Source organism: Agelaius tricolor, unplaced genomic scaffold (genome assembly GCF_023055355.1).
Source record: "Agelaius tricolor isolate 1412-34295 unplaced genomic scaffold, bAgeTri1.0.p SCAF_24, whole genome shotgun sequence".
NCBI lineage: Eukaryota > Metazoa > Chordata > Aves > Passeriformes > Icteridae > Agelaius > Agelaius tricolor.
Genome location: NW_027269284.1, coordinates 12074814 through 12096586, shown reverse-complemented (window position 1 = coordinate 12096586; position 21773 = coordinate 12074814). Strand labels below are relative to the sequence as shown.

General features: G+C 37.7%; 1 protein-coding gene across 2 annotated transcripts in view; it reads left to right on the top strand.

Moving 5' to 3' along the window:
* The first annotated feature begins 1968 nt into the window (after window positions 1-1968).
* The window catches only part of RAB28 (RAB28, member RAS oncogene family), a 63186-nt gene continuing 43381 nt past the window's right edge, over window positions 1969-21773 (top strand). For both annotated transcript variants that reach the window (XM_071447224.1, XM_071447223.1), the window contains exons 1-3: window positions 1969-2386; window positions 9443-9539; window positions 14762-14850. In XM_071447224.1, coding sequence (XP_071303325.1) covers window positions 2309-2386; window positions 9443-9539; window positions 14762-14850 — 264 coding nt within the window. In that variant the 5' untranslated portion in view covers window positions 1969-2308. The remainder of the gene's footprint in view (window positions 2387-9442; window positions 9540-14761; window positions 14851-21773) is intronic.

Here is a 21773-nt window from a genome sequence, read left to right as displayed (position 1 = left end):
TGTCTGCCCTGGTGTTAGATGTGGAGCTTTTAAATGTCTAATGCCAACTGTACAACTATTCAATATGTCAGAAATCATAAAGGAAAATTCCATGTTTGTCTCTATTGCTCTTCCTTCCAAGAAATGCTGAGCCCCGATGCTGATCTTACTTAAGTGCCAAGTTAAGAGAACTTGCAGTACAATTAGGCTAAATGATTATCTGAAGTGGAAAATAATGAAGAACACGTTACATTTGATTCAAAGTATGGAGTGACAAAGGTGTGTGTCTTGTTTTCCATTAGAATTTAATGTACTTTATGGTGTATCTGCCCTCCTCTTTTTTTTTTTTTTCCCCAGAATGTCATTAGAAAAGCATTTAGCCTCAATTATGCAAACACATGAATACATGATCAATATGGAACCTTCTTCATCCAACCGAGGATTGAGTAAAACAGTGTACTTGTAATATTGGAAATTTCAGACATACATTTCATAAAGAAAACCTGAAAGAGACTGAAACAGGTATGATTGCTATTCAGACATTATACAAACTTGTTCTAAAAATTCTTAGCTTGTTATTGAATCCATTAAAATACATCTATACCTCAAAGAGTTCCAGAGGGTTCTGTTCAAATTGTCATACAAACAATGTCCAAAGAATTGTTGTCATTCATACTGGAAAAATATGTCAAATGGAGGCTTGAAGAGATTTGGTCCTATTGGATATCATTATTAATGACTTTTGAATAGAGTATGGTTCTTAGACTTCCAGATATAAGCAAGTCAGGATGGTTGGCATGCATTTTAGAGGATAACATTATAAATAAAATTTTATAGACAAATGTTGCAAGTAGCCTGAAACAGGATTAAATTCAATGGGGAAAAGCAGAAAGCCCTACAGTCAAACAGAAATAAAGCTTCAACGTGTATGAAATGCCAATAACAGGAGAGCATCCAGAGGCTCTTTTAGGATAAAAGATAAATCAGGATTCATATGAGTCAGCAATGTCACACCGTCAAGAAAACAAACATCATACTGGGATATGTAAACAGAAGTCTTGTATGCAGGACACATGAAGTAATACTTCCACTCTGCTCAGTATTCCCAGGGCCTCAACAGAAGTACTGTATCCAGTTTTTGGCACAGTACTGCAACAAAGTGGAGAGGGGCCAAAGGAAAGCAACAAGAATAATCAGAAGTCTAGAAAAGACAACCGAGGGAAAGACTGACTGAAGAGGAGTTGTTTAGTCTATGGGGAAGATGACAGGCTGAAGGGATACTGGCAGTTTTCAAACTCAGGGAAGGCTGATGCAAAAGAGAAGGTTATAGCCTGTTCTCCCTGGCTATACAATGTATTTTATATTACATAAAGTAATGGCCTAAAATTCAGCTAGGGCTACCTTGACAAGTTTTCTTAATGATTGCTTATATGGATAGAAAAGTTCTGAGACTGTGTGAAAAAGTGGTGGAGTCTCTAGAATTGGGATTGTTCAGTCTGCAGAAAAGAAGGCTCCAGAGTGACCTTACTGTACAGGCCTTTATGTACCCCCCTATGAGAGACAGATAGGGACTTCATACAGCTTTAAACTGCAAGAGTGCAGGGTAAGATTAGATATCAAGAAGAAATTCTTCGCTGTCAGGACGGTGCGGCACTGGCACAGGCTGCCCAGAGAAGCTGTGGCTGCCTCATCCCGGCAGTGTTCCAGGCCAGGCTGGACGGGGCTCTGAGCAACCCGGTCTAGAGAAAGGTGTTGGAATGAGATGATCTTTAAGGTCCCTTCCAACGCAAACCATTCAGCGACTGTGATTTGGCTGCCATAGCTATTTATTTAGTTGCCATATGCAGTTGCCATAGCAAACCCCCGCCGCCCGCCCGGTCAGCCCCACACGGGGCGGCCCCGCCCCTCAGCGGGGGCGGCCGGGCCGTAGCCCCGCCCCCGCCCCGCCCTCCGTTGCTCGGTTACCGCGCAGGGCGTCACTGCGGGGCCCGAGCCACCGCGGCGAGCGGCCGACAGCCGGGCTGAACCATCTCCCGACCCTGTGGGGGAATAAGTGGGTGTGTCCCGAAGAAGCAGCTGGACTTGTTGCTGTAGCTCTCGCCCTCAAGTTACCGCTTCTCCCCCTTTCCTCAGCGCTGCCGTTGGTTTCGCCCCGCGCGGACCATAGCGACGGAGGGCGCGCCGAAGGAAGATGGCGGTGGTGGCTCCACCGTTGCTGCCGGCTTCGTGAGCGTGGCGCTCGCTCTTCTCTCTGTCCCGTCCTCGTTCCTGCACCCAGCTCCTCCCGGCTGCTCTCAGCCTCTTCTTTCTCGCCGGGGCCGTAGAGATCATGTCGGACTCGGAGGAGGAGGAGAGTCCGGACCGCCAGCTCAAGCTGGTGGTGCTGGGGGACGGCACCACCGGCAAGGTCAGTGCCGGCCCCGCCGGCAGCTCCTCTCCCTCGCCGCGGTGCCCCGAGCCCCTTCGCGGCCTTCCCCCTCACGCAGCCCCTGACTCTGCTGCTGAGGAGGGAGCAGCCCGCGGCGCTTCCAGTCTGTCGCGCTGCCGCTGTCGCGATAGCTGCTGGCTGCTCCCCCTCGCCTCCAGGCCCTCCAGGCACGGGGGACGCGGGCTCTTCCCGCCGGTGTCCGCGCCGTGCCCGGCAGCCGAGCCCTCTGGCGGGCCTTCCGACCCGAAGAGGTATCGTCAACTAAAAGACGTACACGACTGTAATCCAATTTTCTTAAGCCGCCAGCAAAGGAGCGGCGAATAACGTAGTTCGTGCTGTGCTGACGGAGTTTCCCGTGGTCCCCGTGCGCTGCCCGTGGCGCGCTGGAGGCAGGAGTGGCTCGGCTGGAGCCGCTGGAGCAGCCCAGAGCCGCTCTCGGTGGCTGCAGTGCCCCGGGCGTGCCGGGCTGGGGTCGGGGCCGGGCACGAGGGTTCGCGGCTCCCCTCCAAAGGGACGAGACGGGAAGGTCGCTTAGCCGGGGCTGCAGGCGCCCTTCCTTTCGGATACTGAGCTGCCAACCTCCCGAGCTGGATAGAACAGTTTGCATCTAGTGGAGTTACTGTTCCAGAGTTTGGAAAGCCACGGCTGGGTCTATTTAGTTTTCGTTTGTAACTTTTTATGGTTTTGGGTTTTTTCCCCCTATCTGTAATCACCATAATGAAATCCTGTTTATAAGAGTTTATTTATTAACAATAATCAACCAATAATCCAACAAATTTCTCTTTGTAAAAGAGAAACTTTGACTAGGAGAGACCAAAGAAGGCAAAAGAAAGGCTGCTTTCTTAACCGTTTAAAATAGTCACTGATCTTAACTATTCCCTTGAACATATCGATTATCATATGTAGCCTGAATAATTTTGTGAGATACACATGAAAATAGTAAATTTATTGTATGATTGAAGTATACAGTTCTTTCCTCTGTCATTAACACTTGAAATTACAAGGAGAAGAAATTCTGCATGCTTCACAGTTCATATGAAAAATGGAAATGTTCGTAGAGGTGGTTTAAATGCACTGCCTTACATTAATAGGAATAAGCTCTCAGTGAAAGTATATGTGGTTTTGCTCACTTACTTATTCAGAGCTCTGTAAAGAAACAAAACGTTTTTTTTTTTGTCTCCAGTGATTCTAAACCCAGTCTGAAGTGGTATTGTGTTCATCTGAGTCAGTAGATGGGCAATTCCAACCAGCTGTGTGATGAGAGCATAATAAATGCACAGCATTGACAGCTGAAGTGCTGCTTCATGGGTAGCATTTCCCAGGAGTTTTCCATTCAAACTGAAGAATTGTTTCACTGCTGCTGTTGAGCAGCTTGTGGCAAGACCTCTCGCCAAGCATGGATTTTCAAGCATTCTTGAGTTTTGATGTATATTTCTGTTGGTTCTTACCTCTCTCACAGGAGCTGCCACTCACTGCATCTCCTGCTGACTCTAGGACTCTCATGCTTCCAGGGCAGGTTTTGGGCACGAGCAGCAGCAGTACTCTGGTGGGCTGCTTTTCCTCCCGTCCCCCCTAGATGATGCTGTAATAGAGGCTCCTTCCCACCATCCCACTGGCCTGGCAGCACTCACAGATTTATTGTAAGGTCTTGTAAAAATAAAAAAGCAATTGGATCATGGAATGGAAGGATAGACTGTACCTACTACTATTTTTTACCTCAGAAGACTAAATTGTTGAGGCTCTTCTCTTTTGTTGTCTACTCGTTCCGCTTACTTGTTGAAACCTGTGTATGTCTACATGTTTTCAGCTCTAAATTGTCTGACTCTCACATCTGGTTCACAGCTGGTCTTCACTCACATGCATACTTACCTCTCTTACTGTGCAAGGTGTTGGTTTTTCTCTTCCTGTCACTCTGGGATCATGAGACAGGAGGTGTGTAGAAAATGATGGGATATATCTGAAATGCTGGATCTTGTATTTAGTGTGGGGTGTTCACATTTGGCTTCTTTTGCTCCCTCTTTTCCAAAAAAACACCAAAGAAAAAAATTGTTGTTATGGGTCAGGTGGAAACTTGCTGTTTTCCTCACCCATTGCTTAGAAGCAATGTGACTCAGGTTCTGTGCAGGGATTGGTAGGAGCTTAAAAACAAATCAGTGTCAGTTCAAGCTGGAGGTAATGTTTGTACTTACACTAGCTAGGAATTGCTCTATCCATAAGGCAAGGGAGGCATGCTGTGCTTCTATTAATTTGTTTTGAGGTTGTTGAATTGATAACTGGATACTTAAAATTTTAAGGATAGCAATAAGTGCTGCTGGAGCAAACACAAGTAGAGAAGAGTAAAAGTGGAAGAAGTGAGACAAAATCTGTAAAACTCTTAGGTTAAAATAGAGATGGTAAGGTAATGGTAAACTGTGGAAAATCAAAACTGAGGGAAGCAAGACTGGTTAGTCAGAAGATAATAGAGGATGATTTTAATGAACTAGACAAACTAGGAAAACAATCTAAAGAACAATCAGAAGCGGGGGCAATGTGAGATGAAAAAATCCAGCAATTATTAATAGCAGTTGGACATATATACACACAGCTGCCTTACGTGTCTAGGTTTTAAATCAACTCACTCTTCCTGGGCCAAAATGTATTTCCATTAAAATAAACCAACATTACTACAGTATGGATTGAAAAAATAGATGTTATGATCCAGATATTTCTACTCTTTTTGTGCATAGATTGGCTTAGTACTGTAATATATAAGGATGCTGATTTGAGATAGAATATTATGATTTCCTAATGTTGAAAAAGGTTTTGGGCCTCTAGAAGTAAATCTCAGAGCTGTTAATGTGAAGGGAGGTCCTGAAAAATAGGTGTGCTGAGGTTCTGTTTGTTTGCTATCTGTTGTAGCTAGAACTAGAGCTAGAACTAGAGTAGAACTAGAGTATGGTAGCAGAAACATCCTACCTTTTCCTTCTGGTAACACTAGATGATGGAAATGAAATAATGAATGCTCAAGCTATGGGAGTTGCAGGAGCTAAAACATAGGCTGGCTTAAAAGGTACTGTCCTGCTTACTTTAGGATTTTTTAGGATAGCAGATTTTTAAGCATTGTGCCAATTCTGAATTGTCTTGTTACGCTTGGGCTCAAAAACTTCATAGATGGTGACAAAAATATTTTTGTCACTTCTGAGTCTTGCAAATGGAGAACTGAATGAAGTGTGCTGTGCAGATTGGCCCAGCTGCATCAAATAGGTCTACATCAACTGTCAAGAAATTATGATAATTTTCTCTTTTTCAGTGAAGAAAGTTGCATCAGTAGTTGGCAGTGGGATGGAAGGACATTAGCTTGGGCACTTATGTGTTTTTATGGTAGTTAAAGCATTTCATTATTTATCCTAGTGTTTGTTTTAGTTTTGTTTGTCCTAAAATTCTTGCCAATAAGGTAGGACATGACTGAGGGATTAGTGTAGCTGTGCTTGGATAATGGCATTGATGTTCTAGAAGGGAGTGAGAGAAAGGATAGATACATGTGGTTTTTGGAAAGTGGATTTTCAGTTTGTGGCTAAATTTTGTCTGTGAATGGAAATTCATGGCTTCAGAACTGTGTGCTTGCATCTAATTGAATTTTGGGTTTAGTTTTCTTTCTTACAACTATGATACTACACTTTGGCACTGCTTTCTCAAAACTTAATTCTATAGGACTTTACTCAAGGAGTTGTCATTGGTAGGGTTTTCCCTACAAGTTTCTGGTTGCCCTGATGAGTAGTCATTGTCAGAGTTGGCTATCATTGCTTGTTCCATATGACTTTCAATTTAATTACTTTTTAGTTTATTTCATAGATATTGTTTGCTTTTTTTCCTCTTTACTCATTATGTATGTCTTCAGGAGCAGCATGTCAAATTCAGTTTATGAATTGACTGAATTGTTGACATTGAAAAATGGAAGCAAGGAACTGTCATGCCTTTTATGTAAGGTTAAATTCCATCTTTGCTTCTTTCAAAAAACCCATCCCAAATATCCTATTGTATTTTGAACTTACAATACTGTATTTTTTTTTTTTACTGCTATCTTGGTTGCTGTATATTAGAGCCCGAAGACATTTTCTTGTTTTTAACAAGGTTTTCTTAACCCCAACATTCTTCAATAGAGTATTGATATTTAGAATAGTATGTTGACATGCACTTTGAAGTATTTAAGGCAGGTGTGTGAACCTTCCAAACGGATGGAATTTTTGCTGGAAATTCTGCTATGCAAGCTGGTGGCCTGCTTGTCTTAATAGAGCTGCAAAGGAACGAAGGCCTTCATACTATTGTACTGTTTTCTGACCCTGACATTAAGGGGTGGAATTGTATGGAATGCAACCTTTCTAAAACATGGCCACTGATTACTTACTTATTTTTACAGCTACAGTTATATTGAACCATCATTTAATTTCATTAATTCTTATATAGATTGTATTCAACATATCCTCAGGTGAAACATTTGAGCAAAATCTTTTCTGGCAAGCATGGCAGCAAACATTTCTGGGATTTGAAGGGAGTATTTGCATTGTAGAGGCACTTGAATATGCATTGACATAACTTCTTTGTTTATTGTTGTAAAGAAGTTTGAACTGTTGCTCTTAACATTTTGTGGATAAATGCTTGTTTTGTGAATAAATAGAGGACCCTAGACTGGTAATTCAACACCTTCCTTGAGCTCTAATATTTATTAGGAAAAATTTAGGAAGGAGTTAGTCAATGATTTTGTGCTATAAATTCCTTTGCATTCAAGAGCACAGTGGAGAAAAACTGTTTCAGAGGACTTTGCCATGCTGTTGATTACTTGCTGCTCTTATAGGTCGGCTGTTAATTGAATGTGTGTCCTTTCTTTTTACTAACAGCCCTAGAAGTCCTCAGGGAATATTGAGTGTCACAGAATGATAAGCTAATATTTACTGAGCCTTTAAAACAAGAAGGGAGTGGTTGCTTATTTAATGAGGATCTTAATTAGTGTGTTGGGGAATATAGAATACTATGATATAGTCAGATGATAATTGAATCTACTCTAGGCACTGGTTACTTTTTCAAAAAGGAAAATTTCAAGGAGGCTAAATGGTGTATTCCTGCACTTGTCTTATTCTCATCTACCTCTTTAAGGTCATGACAAATTAAAGATGTCATTGTAATCTTGACATGCTAACTGTTGGGATTAAATTAATCAGTTCTAAGTCTTTCAGTACTGTAGTCTGAATCTGTATTGAATTTTATTTTGTGTGTGTTGTTAGTATTACTGTCACATAGCTGAAGGCAGAAGAATCTTCTCATGATTCATTCTCTGTGGTCTTCCCCCTTTCCACAGGGATATAAATATATAAGTGTACTCATGCTATTTCTAGTTTGCTTGCCTTTTTCCCCATTTGTTTTTTTATTTTTAATCCTCTTGAGACTTGAGTTCAGTGAAGTAAATGAAGATGTTGCATTAGGCTAACACTGACTTACTGAATTGTTTCCTAAACATGTCTTCTGATATGAAAATATCATTCATTATATATATGCCAGTGATAGGAATATAAATATGATATAGAAACATGAAAATAGTAAATCTTGTTTTATTTACTTAATAGAAAATCTAATAGATGAATAAATGTTTGCCTATTCATAGTAGAGTGTTAATGCTGGAGCTCTGGTGATCATGTTTTAATGCAAAAAAAGGTGGGTTTTTTTTCTATGTACATTTGGCATTAGCCTAATTTAGATCTATCTTATAACCTTCTATTCATGGACCTTGCCTATTCTCATATTTCAGAACTATTGGCATTATTTTGCTATTGCATTTTTGATTAAATGTGCTCTTAACAGCAATTTCTGATAACAGTTGGTGTGACTTATTTCTTCACTGCTTGATGAACAGAAAACTAGCAAGAAAAAACCTTTCTGGCCTGTTTCGAGTTTTCTCAGACAGTGTAAGGGTTTTGTGAGCCTCCTAGTATTTTTCCTTCTCTATATAGGTAAATAAATATTTAGTAGTAATTTGTAGTTAATTTGTATTTTTATTTACAGAAGTCATGTCAACAAGAGATTTTTAAGTGTACACTACTTTGATGTTGGTTATATTTTATATTTTTTAGTGTTTAGTATTATTTTTTCACAATACAAAGTTTTAAATTATTTATGATTGTACCACTATTTTCTCCTTTACTTTTTTGTGGGCCTTCTTTCTTTATTTCTTTCCCTTTCTACCCCCACCTCTTTTTTTTTTTTTTTTTTCTTGAATGGAGACACTAAATTGCTACTGACAGAATGTAAGTGCCTTGCTTCAGTAGTTTGCCCAGGTTAGTTGCGTATCCTTTCAGCCATATATAGTAAAAGCTTATTATTAGGTCAGCAGTGTATTGGCTTGCTTTCATAAATTCACAGAATACCAATTGAAGAAATAAATTTTCAAATTTCTGCTGAAAGGAATAATTCTATAAATGTGCATTTTTAATATGAGTTTAACTTCTTTTTCTGTGTGGAAGAAAGGACTCTTCCCATTTAAGAGTTCCTGTAATCCCAGATCCCGAAACTGATGTACAGTGGCAGAAATCTTGCCACAATTAGGGATTCTGTGGGATTCTGCACTGTGCAGATCTCTATTCTCTCCCAGAAAATTGGTCTGGGATCATGGTGTTCCTTACCAGGGAGGACCCTTGTTTTTGAGAATCAATGCTTTTTAAAAATACTGAGATCTTCAGGTACAGAAAGTGTCACATAGTTTTGTGTCAGTTTGAGCATACTGATAATACCTCCTTCAAATCTGCACAGTATTTTGTAATAGAACTGTTGGAGTATTTTTGAAATCAATGCAAATATGCACCTTACTTCTTTTTGCATAAATTAGTAGCCTTTGCCACCTCCTGTTATTATGTTGAAACTGACTGGAGTGCTTGTCAATCCAAATCCATGAACACTGTTAGCATTCATTGATTTAAAAAGTGCTTAACTGTATTTCATACTTCTGGGTTAACATAAAGTTTGTTGCTGTTAAAAATGACAACTTAATTTGATACTGTTCTGTTTTAGACATCCTTAGCTACCCGTTTTGCTCAAGAAACGTTTGGAAAACAGTACAAACAAACCTTAGGACTGGACTTCTTCTTGAAAAGGATATTATTGCCAGGTAAGAGAATAAAAACTAACACTGAAAGGCTGGGTGGCAGCAGGACTTGCAGAAACAAATTCTTCAGAGTAATCTGTACTAAATAAGTTTAGTGCAGTGATTTTTATGGCAAAGTAAGTTAGGTTGTTTGGAGAATATTTTGTTCATGCTTTCTTGCCAGGTGTCATAGAGTTATGCATTTGCAACTTACATTTCTAAGTAAAACACTGATTTCAAATAAAAGGAATGCTCTCTATATTGATGAATTTTATAATCCCTGCTTGAGTGCACTCACTTTCCATGTGGATAGTGTAACACACAACAACGAAATGGAACTTTAAACATATTAATTGAAAAAGTATATGTGTTTTGAAAGAAATATATATATATTTTAATGAAATACACAACTTCTATTTGAGTTGTGTGGGAGATGCATAATGCAGCTATGGACTTGCAGTGCTCTAATATGTGAATGCTGTTTTATGCAAGGCAGCATGAAATTGCTGGCATTTAATAGACCACTAAAATTTAGGGTCCCTCGGCACTCATAAAAATACAGTTTGAGCATTCAAGATGTTTCACTTCATGAAGGCAAAGAAACTATTTAGATGCCAGTTGCAGCACACAGCATGGAAAATGCAAAGAAATAATTAAAAAAGAATAATTGCTGGTTAAATTTGTCTCTGAACAATTGGGGTTTAAAATACATCTTTTCACTGATTTGTGTGTGCTCATATTCTAAGTATGCAAGTATTTAATTAAAAACATTTACTTCTGGATTCAGAGATCAGAAGTTAGAAAAAGTTAGTGTAATTATTGAGAGCTGTAGTGAGATTTGATAAAGTTAATGCAAGTTCTGTAGTTCTGTCTTCTCCTTGTGAAGGGTGAGGAGGGAAGGAAACCCAGAAAGTAAGCATTTTATCTGTAACTTGAAGTTACAGGAATGTATATAGTTCTTGAACTTCTTTTTAAAAATTATATTACAAATAATTTCTTGATTATGTTTATATATTTTCTTAAGTGAAATGGAATAATCTTTTCCGACTACCCCTGTGTTCACTATTTTGGTTTGGCCATTTTGCTATACTTTTTTAGTATCTGGTGAATGATAAAGTACCAAATCCCAGTGCTTATTTCTCCATAAAATCAACAGAATAATTTTTTTATTGTCCTGCTCATGCCTCTAAAAATACCAGTGTGTATAATGCTTAACAGCAGTACTTGCAAGTGGAATGTGTACACAAATCATGCAGTGTGCATGCTGAGAACTTGTATTTTGCAAGTTTTTTTTCCAGCTGTTAAGCATACAGAAACTATTAGTACATTACTGGGATTCTAAATATCCTTGTTGAGTAGAAAATGTGGAAAATTATCAACTGTTGCTTCATTCATTTTTGTTCATAGTTTATATTGTGTGTGAATTTCATTCATTCATAGTTTATTTCGTAATAAAATCAGAATGCCAGTAAAAATAGCACCAAAAAGTCTGTACATCTATTTTCCTCAAAACAGTAGCATTTGTATTCATATTCAGGAAGAAACATTTTTCTGTCGGTTGTCACTCTGGTTTGGCCTATACCTATATATGTGTTTAGGTATATATGGCTCCCTGTTCCATAGGTAAACTGGACTAGTTGTAGGGAGTAAGAGGGAGGGAGGTTTCATTTCTAAATGCTGGAATGGGAAGCATTACTTTAATAAGTGGATTTTTCTAATTTCTAGATTAGTTCTGAGTTTGCAGAGTTTACTCTATGCTTGTTTACTTGACAGGTTAATTGATACCACTGCATAGAAATTATGTGTATCAGTTGGAAAAAGGACTCGATTTCTCGTATTCAGTAGGAGAATTGATGAACAATTATGGTTCAGTAGTTGTTTTTTTTTCTTTTTCAATGTAAGCAAAGGTTCCAGAAATTAAAATTACAGATTTCTAGAATTACACAGAAGTTTGCATTGGGCTTCATTGAAATATATTATAACTTACAAAATAAAGTACTGTTTTTCTGGGTTTTTTTTTGTTTTCTTTTAAATTATTTTTTAGGATAAAAGTGTCATTTGTCTCCAATTGTTTTAGTAACTAATGCAGTTTTGTAGTGAAAGTAGTAAATATTTTGCATGGTAAAACAGTACAGTTTAATACAAATCAGAAATACTTTGATAAATTTTGAATGTGTTCAGTGTTGTTCAACATGTGTCTAGTGTTCAACGTGACACATTCACTTCATGCAGTTTGTTCAAAATACTTTTTTTTCAAGTGCTAATCAGTTCCATTGTATTTATTGATGCAGAGCCTTGTATAGTCTGGATGCAGCCATGGTGTAGGTTTTAGTGCTTAAATAGTGTATCTGTTATTCAGAGGGGCTGCTGATAGGGACTCTTGAGAGCCACAGTTGTATACTTTTTGGGAGGTTGTGGGTGCAGCTCAGTAAACAGGATTCTCCTGTTAAAAGGATTTTTTTAAAGTTGTTGGTGTAAAAAGTGTTCAGACTTGTGTCTTGACTGTGCAGCACTGCAGGTAAGGTAACCAGCGCACCAAGGGTCCTCCTGCAGGGTCACTGCTGCAGCAGCCCAGTGGCTTCAGTCCATGCCAGGAGCAGGCTGCACACCTGACCTGTGCTGCCTTGCATGCTTCAGCTTTGCATTGTGTGCATTTTCTGCAGAGTAAAGAAGTGCTGGGGGTTTTTTGTTCCTTAATAGTGTATTACATGTTATTTTGATAGGATTCTGCTGTTATTTTTATTGGAGTGTTAAGACTGTTTCTAAGAACTGTCTTACTATGCATGGTTTCTTTTTGTTTTGTTGTAAGTCCCTAGTTTTCATGTTCCTGTTAAATTGAAAAAATAAAAGATTTCAAACTTTTTGCTGAAAACTGTGTGTGCTACTATCTCAGCTGTTAATTAAATACTTGCGAGGTAAATTGCCTGCAATTTTTCCTTTTGTCAGACTAATCCTAACATCCTTCTTTCTTCCCCAGAATAAATCTGAGCATAAAGCAAATATTACAGAACCTATCTGAAGAAAAGGGAAAATGAAGCATTTTGCACAGGAGATGATCAGTGTGAATTTCATAGTTAGTGAGGTCCTAATTAAGGAGTTCACCTTAAATGAACATCCCAATCTTTTTTTTTTCCCCCATTTCTTTTTTCTTCCCTGTTTCTTTTTTCTGTTGTAATGAAGCAGAGTAAATAATTTGTAATAGGAGATTTTTTAATTGGACAGTCACAGACTATTTAATTTAACTTACTGCAATAAAATTTTTAAGGTTGTTCCATGCAGTTATCCAGATACTAAGGCCAGAATGCTGTGCATAATTTTCCTTCGGAGGAAAATCAGGTTGAAACTTTTTAGAGTACTTGAACACAAAATTAGGCATTTGAAAACTACTGATTTTGAAAGTGATAATATTTATAAAGGTTTTTTTTTTCCAAAATAGCTGTCATGAATGCCACAGTGACTTCCCAGCAGAATACCTAGGGGTAGAATACTGCAGCATGGTGAGCCTTTGAGCCTGCATAGTTTGTTTACCCACTGAGGATGTATAGTCTCTTCAGACTGAGGGTGCACTGGTTTATCCATGCCAGATGCTTTATGGAACACTTTCCTGCATTGTTTGCGATCATTTATGTTCTGAGCTTTTAAAATAAATTAATTAATTAATACATAGTATATGAACTATCAAAACAAATAAGCTTTTTGTTGATTATAAAAGGTTGCCTTGATTAAATTGGGGTGTTTATGATGTGTTCTCTAAGCTCCATGTAGATATTTTCTTGGTATTCTGTAAAATTTAGAGTGGCTTAATAGTACTGTTTCACATTCATCTCTGTATTTTTGGGACCAAGGTAGTAGTTTTGGGAATCTGCTCTTTTAACCAGATTGAAGCAAGGTGCATTATAAAAATATAATGTGGTGCATGTAATATCACTGGTAGCATATTTCAGCTAAATAGTTATAATTTGCTGTTATTTTCACCTAGTACAGGGATACATTTCCATGGAGCACTTCCCTTGTGTAACCAATGCCAGTGTATCAGTTACAAATTTACAGCTGAATGGATCATGTGGGGTAAAATCAGATTGTCAACTGCATAAAATAGTTGAATTAAGAATATAGCTTACTTAGCAAGCCAAAGTAATGTGATTATTTTCACTTGATTTGTAATTGTTGTGGTGTGAAATTTGTTGCATTTTTTAAAATCTAGGAGTAAAATTAATAGGCAGTTGTGATTATTTGTATGTAGAATTTGTATTATCATGAAAGTGCCATGTGAGTTGTATATGGATTAGAAAAAAAATTGTAAGTCCTTACTCTGTTAGAGTTTGGTGCTGCAGGTAATCAGTACAGTTATGAACACAGTTCTTACCATGCAAAATGTGAGAAAGTATACTTTAATATATTTGTATGTTTATGATGCCATACCTTTCTATGTATATTTTTGATCTGTGATGTACTGAGTTGTCTTGCAGAATATGTATGATTTGTAGGATGTTAAATATTCTGCATTTACGCTGATTTTTTTGTTAGTTTTGTTTTTAAAAACCTGTTAACAGTTTCAACATAGCTTAAAATGGTTTAGAGTAGAAAGGAGGGTCTATTCTTGGTGTAGATTCTTTGAAGATGAGACTGTAAATCATGTCCAATTTAGCTGCATGCCTTAAGGTGGTGAGTGGAGGAAGTAATCATAGTTTGCATCCTCAACTTAGACGTGTGTCAGCATTTCCATTTTTTTGCTCTGTCAGCTATACAATTCTGTAACTGTATACTACTGTCAGCATCAGTACCAAAATGAAGTTATCATGAAGATTTTCCTCACTTCTTGATCTGTAAGGAAGATTTGCAGAGGGGGTGAGGAAGGAACACACAGTATGAAATAATGTGGATAAGTTGGCATTAATTGTGTTACCTTTCAGTTCCAAGTACCACGCTACAGAACATTCTTGGTGCAGTTTTACATGTTTTGTCAGTGGAATATGTTATATAATTTCTATTCAGGAGTGTTATACTTTATGCCATTCCAGTTATTTTCTGTTACATTCTGTTAGATATGTTAATAGCTAGCTGTAGTTTTTCTGTATCTTAACGACTTAGCTGGACACAAATGACTATTTTCCCAGATGGTACAATCATTTTTGTTTCAAAGTTTAGTTCCTGTTTCATGTATACTTGTTAAAAGCTATTGTTGTTGAATATATTTGTATCTGAATTTTCCAGGTTACTCAATATCTGTATAATTTTTTTTCCAGGAAATCTGAATGTTACTCTTCAAGTGTGGGATGTAGGGGGACAAACAATAGGAGGCAAAATGCTGGATAAATATATTTATGGAGCTCAGGTACAGTATAAATGCTGATAATTATATCTTATAGCAATGATATAAAATTAATTGAAACTTTGTTCTTAAAATTATACATACATACATACATTATATATAGCTTTTAATTGATTGATTAATGAATCTCAAAATTGTTGAATGTCTTTTCAATCTAAACTTAATTGATATTAATACACTACTTTAATTTTGGTGTGTAGCTAATTTTTAGAGCTGACATAAAAAGCAAAGCAAGTGTGTGCATTTATAGAACTGAATAACTCCCAAGAACAGATGGTTGTTTCCAGGCTTTGTGTCTTGAGTTAAGAAAAGCAATCACAATAAATAGTAAAGACTATTTGGATATCCACATGGTAGATAGAGTGGCTGCTTTCAGAACAGCTGCCTCCTGGGGGGAAAAGGTAGAAGGAGGAAATTAAGAGCAATCCTACACCATTAAACTCATACATGCAACTGAGGTTATAACAGGGCAAACAAAAGGAGACAACCTGGTAGGTAAATATTTTTGCAGAACTCCTATCCAATGAAAATTAAGTTTATCTTCAGGTTAACTAAGCAACTTAAAGTGGATGCTAGGATTAAGAGCTGAATATTATAACTGCATCTTGAGTCATGAGATGATTTAGGAGCATGTAATATAAATGCCAAACTTCTTAGCATGAGTGATCCTAAAACGTGCTCTGTTCCTTAATTTGGAGTTTGTAATGAGACCAATAGGCATATCATGTGCTATTCAATAATGTTATGCAACACAGGAATGGCTAATGAAAGAGATTGGGATTTATTAGTTAATTGGATAAAGAGAAACTTTTCAATGTAACATTTTGTCACTTCCAAAAAATGTCAGTGTTTTTAGCTGTTGCATCTGTTTATAGCATGTTATTTTTTTTAATAAAACTCAATTTGCTAACCTGTTACAGATCTAGCAAGCAATAGGAGAAAGTGGCTTCCATGACAGAGGGAATTTGATTAATCACAAATTGTTGCCATATGGCCAAAGTAAATTTAATGAAGGAAATAAAAGACTATTAGCTTTGTCTGTATTGAATTTGGTGATAAACTTAGGAGTTTCTTACCAAAAATAGCAGGTCAAAGAGTTAATACCAGTGCCCAAAAGTGCATAAGCAGTTGATATCAATAAGACTAAAGTTTGAATTTTTTTGTCATTCAGAACACCTTAACAAAAAAACCCTACATCCAATCTCTTTGTCTTTAATCTTCCTCCAGTCCTCATTTAAACCCAATTTTTTAATGGACTAGTAATTTTTCTCTCCCAGTTCACATGTATTGCCAGTGTCTGTAAGAGGCTTCTTATCATCAAAGTTGTTCTAACACACCTTTCTATTAGTTTTATAACAATGCCTGTTAAAGATGCATAAAATTGTCTCTATTTTCATCTATTCATGAAATGACATGAATAGTTTGAAAAGGCAGTGCTTTCAGCTTATTTCTAGGCATAAGCTTATTTCATGTTGAACATCTGTACCTTTTTATAAGAAAAAAAAGGAAAGCAAAGTAGAACAAGTAGGAGTATTTGCAAGGGTAAATCCTTTTAAATATGGATAAAAATTCCTGTGAATGGACAACAAAACAGCAAGAAAGTGACTGGGAAGAGGTAGCATGGAGTTTGTAAAGGTAAAATGTGCACAGCCAGCTTGATTGTTGTCTGTGGTTAGGTGGTTAGCTGTGTGGAGAGGAGAGCAGTGGATATAATTTATCTTCACTTCAGCAGGGCCTTTGACATAATCTCCCATAATATGTAGAGATACAGGTGGAATGGGTAGACCATAAATTTACTGAAAATCTGAATGGACAGCTGGATTTAAAGGTCTATAGCTCAGTGTCTTACTGATGCCTGATTATAAGTTTTATTTCTTAAGGGTTGGTACTGGGGTTGTGTCTTTTACTAATTCTTTTATCAATGGAACAAAACAAAACAAAAACTAATTCTTTTATCAATGGAACAAAAATTGTAAGTTTATGAATAGCATTAATCAGGGGAGGAATGGTCACTGTGCTGGAGTGTAGGGCTGCTACTGAGAGAGACCATGAGCAACTGAAGGGGTGAATCAACAGAAACCTTGGGAGGTTCAGCTGATGACAGATGCCAAGTCCTGCGCCTGGTACAGAATAATCTTATGCAGGTGGGAATCAACTGGACAGTGTGCAGTGAAGGGCCACAAAGGTGATTAATGGTCTGGAGCATCTCTCCTATGAGGAAAGGCTGAGAGAACTGTGACTGTTCAGCCTGGAGAATAGAAAGCTAATCAATATATGTCCACCATGCAGGAAGGATGCAAAGAGGAGAGAAGCAGGCTTTTTTATGTAGTGTCTATTGACAGAACCAGAGCAATAGGCACAAACTGACACACAGGGGATCCCTTCTGAACATTAGGAGACAAGTTTTCTGCTGTGGGGATGACTGAGAATTAGCACAAGTTGACCAGAGAGGTTGTAGAGTCTCCATCCTCAGAGATACTCAAAAGCAGTCTGGACATAGTCCTGAGCAGCTAGCTTTGGGTGCCACTGCTTGAAGAGGATCATTGAACCAAATGACATCTAGAGGTCCATTCCAACCTCAGTCATTCTGTGAAATGGCTTTGGAGGAAAAAGCTCTTGGATGGATGTCTTACTGAGGTAAAAAAACAGTTAAATGGGACTTTGCAATGCATCCTTGCAACAGTAAAAGCTAATTGAGTACTGATCTGTGTTAGTAAGAATGAAGTAGTCGAATCAAGGAAAGTGAATATCATGCTCTCTGACATTTTTGAGGCTACATTTGAAGTACTATATTCAGTTTGGGGTTCCCCAGTACAAGAGAGCTTTAAAATATTGAAGTAACTTGAGTGAAGGTTGCTACATAAAAGGTGTGTGTGCCTATGATGTGCCCTTGGTCAGCATGTGTGGTGTAGCTGGGATTTTAAACATCTTGTTTATAAAGTACACAAGTTGTACGGATACAGGTAAAGCAGATTATTTGGATCTGCTGCAGAAATTGTGTTTGTCTGTGTATTCTTCAAATCTAAATAATTCAGATTTAAAGTACATGTGTGGGATTGTTTGTAGCATATCTATGGCATGTGTTGTGCCTTTATCCAGTATTTGGAGATGCCTATAGCCTTGTGTAGATTTCCATCTATTTGATCATTGTGAGATTCAGAAATCATAAGCTGCTAAATTCTTATTTTTGTGCTCAGAATTAAATGTGTATGGTAGGCCTACTTCTGAAATCCTATGGCCAGCTGGAGATGGAAGTTTAGAGAATCTCCAGCAACTGAAAAGATTATGGTCTGGAGTTCACCTGATCTTGGTTGAAATTTGATCAGAACATCAACAAGAGTAAATGGAGTATCCATCTAAACTTCACTGCAAAAACTTGCCATTAGAGGTTTCCTTCTCTCTAATGAGAGATGAATCAATTCTCTAGGATAGATCCTTTGGTTAGGTTACTGTTAAGATGCCATATTTTGATTGAGATCCCCTATTTCTTGTGCCATGTTTTAAAAAAAGAATGGCAGATTTGAGCATGAGAACTTTCATTGGTTGCATTTGGAGGAATTGCAATTCATTTCTGTCTTTAAGCAGTTGCTTTCTCCCTGCACATTTTTCATTTTTTCCTCTGATATTGCTCAATTAGAACAATGTGGTTACTGCATCCTATCTTGGTAGCTGAATTTTTGTGGTGGGGCAGAAGAACTCTGCAAGCTGTGGAAAAGAAGGGCCCTTTGTTCTTTATAAATAAAGGGTGTTGATAATCAACACTGAAAGCTATTTAAAACTACCACATTTATCTCAGAATTTGGAGATGCTGGGAGTAACTGTGTAGTCAGTTGCCACAGCTGTACTGATAGAGAGTAAATAATTCAATCATGGCAATATAATCACTTAATCACATGTATTTGAGTGTCCATGTCCTCAGTATCAGCAAAGACAGGAGTGGTTAAGTATGTGTGGACTGTAAGTTGCTTTCATTTGCAAAAAACTCTGTTTTCATCTGCATGTTTCTGCAACAATTAAGTTGCTCTTGACTAAATTAATATTCTGTGAATAGAAAAAATACTCTAGAATTTTGTCATGACTTATTTTATAATATAAATGGAAATTTGAAAGTTTAGTTCCTTGATGCAAAAGTCAGTCATAGGATGAGGGTAGCTGAGGATAAATGAAGAAGAAAACATATGTTTTTAATTATTGTTTTCTCTAGCTTCCTTTTATTGTGACAGATCTTGACATAAACTTGGCATGTCTTAAATTTTGATTATCAGTACAAATATATTGCCTGGTTACAACATGTCCGTACTAACACTTCAGTTTTGAAATAAGGCTGCTGCTGTTTTCATGGTAAATCTTTCAGAAGCACTCCCATAGCTTACCTATAATTGCTGCCCCTACCCACATATATAGTTTAAATTATCTTTAAGATCTGGCATATGCTACATCATAAATTGGCTTGTTAATAGGAGTACTGCAGACTCTACTTTCTCCAGGGAGCAGCAAATAATTTCTGCAATATTTTCAGTTTCCAGTGACCTATTTTTGAAAATGCTCTATAATTCCTAAACAAAAAGCACTCACATGTGCACTAACATAGACAAAATGTCTCTTACTAGAGTGTAATTATGCAAGCAGGGACTATTCACCATGTTGCTGGAGACTAGAGAATCAATGTGCTGTTCTTGGCATGTCGTCTACCTTGCATTTCAAACCTTTTTCATCACAGGGAAATACAGTACTTTTGTGTAAAAATGCCAGCGTTAATTTTCTTCCTTAATTCCTCACATATAATAGGGAAACAACAGTTTCTATGCTGTCTACTTGGTCTGTACACCATATACTGTAAGTTTGTGGAAAATATGATGTATTTTTTTTTGAAAGCAGTTGTGGAATTTCTCTGTTGAATAAAAGAAAAAGATGAAATAAATTTTAGCCATGGAGTTGTGAATAGTCTTTCATTAATTATCTCTATCATACTAAGTTGTTTATAGAGTGCTGTTGTGGTGAAAATCTAAGCAGAAAGTATTCTTTATGACCTGGATGCCATGCTGCCTTTTTTTTGCATCTATATGATGTTATACCTGCCATCTTTGCTTTTTGAAAGTGCAGCAAATATTGGCAAGACTAAAAAAAATGTTTAAGAAAAGAATGTGCTTTACAAGCAGTGTTTTAGATCACAGAGAAAGGGACCAAAAGGAAGTGAAGTCAGCTCTAGTTGCAAACTTTGTTAGCTGATTTCTTTGATAGTAAATCCACTGTGAATACCCTTTCATCCAAAGGGGTAGGTAGGCTACAGTTGTCTAGAAGACATGAAGCAGAGTAGAATTTTGATGAAGAATTGGTTAGAAAGAGTTGGCTAGCCTTAAATGCTCACACTTTCTTATTTATTCTCCATCAAACTCTGATTAGTGTTGAAGATTGTTTAGATAATCTGCTCTTCTACAAGCTGGTGAAAGAGCTTGACAGCTGGTGAAAGAAGCATTGCCATGTGCTCTTTCCTCATTTACAACTTCCAGCATTATGGCTGGTGTTTTTTTTTTACCATACCTATCCTTTAGATTGAGTTTCTTTTCCACTGAGCATTTAATAACTTAAGTATGTCCTTCCTAGAGCAAAACTTAGATCGTGAGACAATTTAATTTGACAATTTAATGCCAAGTGCCCAGGCATTTGGGTTATAAAAATAGTCAGGAGAAATTAACTGAGATTAACTTAGAGGGGTAAAATATTAAGTAATAGATTGTACCAAAATTGGAAGAGGGAAGTGGATGTTTAATATTATATTTGATTAGTAAAGAAGGAAAGATAGCAAGAGGAAAGTTGGGTGTCATAATTCTTTATTTCCTTGAAGGAACTGATGAAAGCTGTTCCTCAGAAATTAATAGCAACTATATAAATATAAGGAACAAAAAAATCAAGTTTGCCAAGGAGTTGGTAACATTGGAGGAAACAAGATAGATTGGTATTGCTGTCATAAGAAAGTAGGAGTTGGAAGTATCTCAATAGGACCTGTTGCCCTCCTTCAAAGCTATCCATGTGTAATGACTTTTATCAACCTTCAAAATTTTTTTCATTGTGGGTCTACACAACTGTTGTAAGTGGTGTGTTTCAGAGCTTTGCTATTCTTACAGTCTCCATAGGGTTTTTTGTTTTGTTAGTTCGCTTGTTTTTAGTACTCTTGCTATAATCTTGCTGTGAGTTAAACCTATCTCTACATGTTGTATTGATCACAGATTTGTAAGAAAGTGCAGGGTGGAAGGATGTCAGGAGGTTGGAGTAAAACACTCTCTAAGTAGGGTCAACTGAGAGATGGAGCTAGGCTGCTCAAGGATCTACTGAATCCTCCTTGTAAACTTCTAAGAATGGAGACTGAGCAACCTCTGGTCAACCTGCTTTATCTTCCTCATGGTGAAAAAGCTTTTCATTAGTTATGGTTTGAATTTCTCTTATTTCAGCTTATGCCCACTGAGTTTTATCTTGCTGTGCACTGCTGTGAAGAGTCTGGCTCCATCTCCTTCATTGCTTCCTTATGGGTATGGGAGGGCTGCTTTTAGGTCTCCCCAGGGCTGTTTCCTCTCCATGCTGAAGAATTTGGGTTTGTTCATCTCTTCCTCATAAAACAAGTGCTCCAGCCTCTGATCATCTTGCTAGCCCTCTGCTGATGTTACTCCATCTTTATCTTGAGGGACCTAAAGATGTATTCTGACTGGATGTGTTCTTTTAGATGTGATCTAACAAGTGCTGAGTAGAAAAGTTTGCTGGACTGGTGGCTGTACTTCTGCTAATGCAGCCCAGGATCACGCTGGCCATCCTTGCTGCCAGGGAATGTTGCTGGCTTGGATTTGGCCTGCTGTCTGACAAGACCTGCAGGTCATTTTCAGGTGCTCTCCAGCCAGTCATGTATTGCTCCCCTCAGCCTGTGTTTCTCATTC